Here is a 4,735-nt window from a genome sequence, read left to right as displayed (position 1 = left end):
CCTACAGGTTCACCACGAGGCCATGTGCTCTCCCTCTGCCCTCCAGCCCCATTCAGAAGCAGGAGCTCCCATCTTAGGGTCTCAGGCCCCCGTCCAGCACCATCCATGGAAGACACAGGCCTGGCCTGGCCTGTTGTCTGCCCTTGAGATCTTCTCAGCCTCCTCTGGCCATATTTGCTCTCTCTCAGCTCTGGTCCTCTGTTCCTCAAAGGGCCACACACCAAGTGCCACATGGATGCTTCTGACACCGAGCCCGCCTGCCTCGCACAGACCACATTCCGGGCGCCCGGGTCTCTTCATCTCTCGTCACTGTTCCACTTCCAGCCCACAGTTTGTTTTCTGCGTGGCTGGGTCCTTTTAATTTCTAGATGTATCTCGTGTTCAGACGAGAGGGGGTCTAAGGTCTAAACCAGAGCCATCTTTTCCCCTAGCTTTGACCTCCTCTTCCCCTCTATCCCACACCAGCACCATGAGCCTCATTCGGCTCCTTTCTGTTCTGTTGCAATAAACCAAACAAAGCAGAGCCCTGTCAATCACATCACCTCCCTGCTTTGGGAGCCCCTGTGCCACCTCCTGCTAGGCAAAGCCTCTGGGCCTGGCAAGGAAGGCCCACCCAACCTGGCCTCTGCCAGCCCCAGTCCTTCTGCCACAAACCTTGTGCCTTCGCTGCCCCCGGCCTCCACTTCCTGCTACTGTGTCTGGAACACACTCCTGCCAATTCGCCTTGCCTGCCTTTCAAGATCCCACTGGGCAGCCCTAGTGACGCACAGGAGGAAGGCACTCCTTCCTATCACTGAGCAGATCACACTGTGCAGGAAAGGTCATGACCACCCGCTGCTAGAGGCCATAATCTAGAGACCAAGGGTAGCCCCAGAGACCAAGGGTCCAAGCTGAACCCCTGGCCTGAGCACACATGGCCTTTTGGGCTTCCCTAAGAGTCATCATGGGCAAAACAATAACCCACCCCACCCTGCTCAGTCACAGGTATGGTGTCCGAGGAGGTTCATACATACGACAGAGACATTTGGCATCCTCCTACAGGTGAGGACAGCCACAGGGGCATCAGGGCTGCCAAAGCCCTGCAAGGGGACAAAATGCTAAACCCTTCAAAAGGGAACCCTCTGAGAGGGCAGAGATCACCTGAGTTGATGCAAGGTTTGCATCACAGAGGACATGGGCCAAGAGCCTGAGCTTCTCCAGGAGTCATGGTGACCAAGTTGTCCAGACACAAAAAAGAACTGAAGGGTCACCAGACCTGACATACAGGAGGGAGAAGCTTAGGTAGTGCTTTGCTGTTTTATTCTCAAAGGGTCAAAGACAGCCCTGACTCCAGGTCCTGGTGCTGAGACATAAGTTGGCGGCTTGAAGTCCAATGGCCACTAGACAGTTGGGTCCCCCAGGGACCTACACATGTTTGTTGGGACAGCATCACAGCACCCAGCTTCCCTCCAGAACTAGTTCCTAGATCTGGTGGCAGGGACCCAGGGACTGGAGGCCTACACACTGGAGACCTCCCTATGCTCATCTCCTGCTTGTTCTCTTCTGTTTTCTGGAAAGTTCTATCTGAAATTTTGGCTGTTCAGGTTGTGCTGAGGCACCAGCAAGGGTCTGACAGGGAAGGCTGCCTTCCCAGCACCTGGAGAGCTGAGGGAACCAGAAGCCTTACCTGGAAGACGGTAAGGATGGCCGCGGGGAAGGTGTCAAAGTTGGTTGTCGGGGTCTCATCTTGAAAGTTGAACCTGAGGAAAATAAGAAGTCTTGGGAGGAGGCAGCCTCATCAGGATCCGGGGGCACTCTGACATGCCATGCTGTCCCAGGCTGTGAATGGGCCGTGTGCTCGGAGCCACTGTCTTCCTGGGGGACACCTCCAGGTGGAAGACAGGTGGAGGGGCCTGGGCAACACGTCAGCGCCCAGCTCTGCCACCCCAGCGGGGGCCCCCAGCCTCATACGCCCCCTAGGACCCACTTACTGTCCCCCAAACAGCTGCATGCCCAGCAGGGCAAAGACCACGATGAACAGGAACAGCAGGAAAAGGAGGCTGATGATAGACTTCATGGAGTTGAGCAGAGACACCACCAGGTTCCGCAGGGAGCTCCAGTACCTGTCAGGGCACATGGGGTCTGTCTGCACCTGGCTATGTCCGCCGAGGCCCGACCCTCACGCTGATGCCACGCTCTGGACTCTCACTGTCACACCTGTGGCTTCCAAGACCTTCTAAACCCCAAGGGCCCCACACCTGGATGGGCAGCGAGAGCTCTTCTCTAGAGTTCCAGATTCCTCCACCAGGGGCTCCAGGGGGAAGGTGGAGAGCCCATGTCCAGTGCTGGACTCACTCTCATCTCTCAAACCTGCCCTTGTCACTTTGCCCAGCAGAACGGTGTCTGACCTCTCTCCACTCCTCAACACCCAGGCAGCCTCCAGGTGTCTGAGCGGGGGCTCAGACCACAAGTCGAGAATGAGCCACACCAGAACATAATCAGCCCCCTGGCCTGCACCGAACAGGTCCTCAGCGCTGTGATGGGTGGTGTAAGCCCGGTGCCAATGCCCCTCTCAATGCCCTCTCACCAAGGGTCTGGGACACAGCGTGCGGTAGAAGGGCAGCACTGCGAGACCATTTCCTGGCATCCCACAATGCCCACCCCTCCGTCACACTCTTCATATGCTCCTGGAGGTCAGAGACCATGTCCCTCTCATTCAACTGGACCCAAGCACACAGGCCCCACTGAAGTCTGCTGGTGGCCTGGCTGTTGACAGCTCACTCACTGAGTGACTGGGAGTCCAACCCCACGCCAGCATCTGGAGAGCTCCTCCCCAGGAGAGGCCAGGACACATGGCCGCCAGCCACTGGAGACATGCCACATGCCTCTGTGCCTCTGCACATGCCGTTCCACCACCCTGGAAAGGTGGGGATGGCAGGACAGACATCAGTCACCTGTGCACACCTGTGCGTCCCTGGGCCCTCAATGGTGCCAATGTCACAGAGGCTCACCTGTCTTTCATGAATTCTCTTTTAAGACACTCAAAGGTTCACAGAAGATGGGCTGGAAAACTCTGGAAAAGCCGGCCCACCTCAGGACAGGGGCTATCTGGTTTCCAGAAGGAAGTGGAGCCCCTAAGACACCAGGCCCCTCAGCCAAGGTGAAGGCAGACCTCGCGGTCACCTCCCAGAGCGATGCACATGGAAGCAACAGAGGACTGACACCAGACCGCACGAGGCATCCAGTGGCATTTGTGGACCCAGCTAGGCCAAGCTCTTGCCCAAAACTCTCCTGCAGTGACACCATCGTGTCCTCAAATGGTCTTAGGTTTGGATTTGAAACAGACTGGAAAAGACCAAAAGAACTCCCATCTACCCTGGGGAGATCAGTGGGGTCCTGAGAGGCCACTGGAGGGGTGACCTAGAGCCCAGGCTGCGGGAGACACTGCATGGAAATCCATGCTGGAGCATGTGTGGGCTACATACTGATGGCACAGGAGTCCAATAACTCTGGGTAGATGAGGTCCCTGCTGTGCTGTGTGGCCACAGTTAAGACCAGCTGAGGGCACGGCAGCCTTTGCTGTTGGAAAGACAGCTGTGGGTGAGGTGTTCCCCATCTTCCCACCACTAGAACCCTGGCACAGAGGCCCAGCACTCAATAACTACATCACACCTCCGCATGGGCCCCACCCCCTCAGAGACAAAATGCAGCAAGTCGCGTCCAGGGTTACATAAAGAACCAAGTGGAATAGAACTGAACACACAGGCCTGTCACTGTCCTCTTGCCACAGCCTAAACAGGGCAAAGTCAGGCACACAGTGGAGAAAGCAGGCCTGGGAACGGGAGCCGTGTGGGAACCCGGGGTTCAGGTCGCAAGGTCAAAGTCAGCTGAGGCCTCCCTCCCTCTCTGGGGGCTGCAGGGAAGGTGGGCAGATTTGGGGCCAGGATGATAAAAAAAAAAAAACAAAAAAACTTCCATCTGATGGCTTCTATTTCCTCTATTAACTAGGAAGCAAAGTAACACTTTGAAGGTTGAAAGATGGGACTCTGGTTTCAAAAGAGGGGACAGTATGAAACTGTGAGGAGCAAGCTAACTAGGAATCCTGCCGGCAAGTCAGGAACAACCCTGAGGACAGACAGACCCCCAGGGCCAACACACAGCCATGCTGGGCAGGTGTTTTATACCCATCTTTTGTATTTAAACCATTATTATAAGCACAAAAAGAGGTTCCAGGCGGCTGAGTTCAAAGCCAGCACCATGAATTCCTAGGAACAAGCATGCTGTGTCGACCAGTCTCACACGTGACCTGCATTCCCCGTCCCCACCTCCACCCAGGGGCACACAGGTGACATACTTTGTGACTTTGAAGATCCGCAGCAACCGGAGTGCCCGCAGCACGCTGATCCCGAAGGAGGTTCCCGGCTTGATGGCGGCCCAGACCACTTCAAAGATGCTCCCCACAATGACCTGTGGTGCAGACGGGGTCGGCCTCAGGCACACGCACGCGAGTGTCACACACGGGCCTGTGCGGGCAAGCGTCTCCGCGTGTGTGCGGCGGGATCACTCCCAGCATCCGCAGCACAAGATACACGCCTCACACTGAGCTCCTGCGCCCACCAGTCCTGGTGCTCACCTGCGCCCCAACATGCCCACCCCGTGCATACCAGGGGGACACAGGGTGTAGAGGGAGGGCAGGCCGACTGGTTTCCTGACCAACTCCGCATCAGATCAGCCTAACGTCCACGTTCTCCCAGGC

The 4,735-nt window shown here is 56.7% G+C and overlaps 1 protein-coding gene across 1 annotated transcript; it reads right to left on the bottom strand.

Annotated features, from left to right (window-relative positions):
- Nucleotides 1-967: 967 nt before the first annotated feature.
- CACNA1B (calcium voltage-gated channel subunit alpha1 B) lies at nt 968-2,720 on the bottom strand. Its single transcript, XM_049632668.1, has 2 exons — nt 1,971-2,720; nt 968-1,739 (listed from the first exon to the last, which is right to left on the bottom strand). The coding sequence occupies exons 1-2, from the start codon at nt 2,114-2,116 to the stop codon at nt 1,580-1,582; spliced, it is 306 nt and encodes a 101-aa protein (XP_049488625.1). The 5' UTR covers nt 2,117-2,720; the 3' UTR covers nt 968-1,579.
- Nucleotides 2,721-4,735: the final 2,015 nt, after the last annotated feature.

This window comes from Panthera uncia, chromosome D4, assembly GCF_023721935.1.
Source record: "Panthera uncia isolate 11264 chromosome D4, Puncia_PCG_1.0, whole genome shotgun sequence".
NCBI lineage: Eukaryota > Metazoa > Chordata > Mammalia > Carnivora > Felidae > Panthera > Panthera uncia.
Note: the sequence above shows the minus strand (reverse complement) of the source record. Positions and strands in the feature narration are given on the sequence as shown.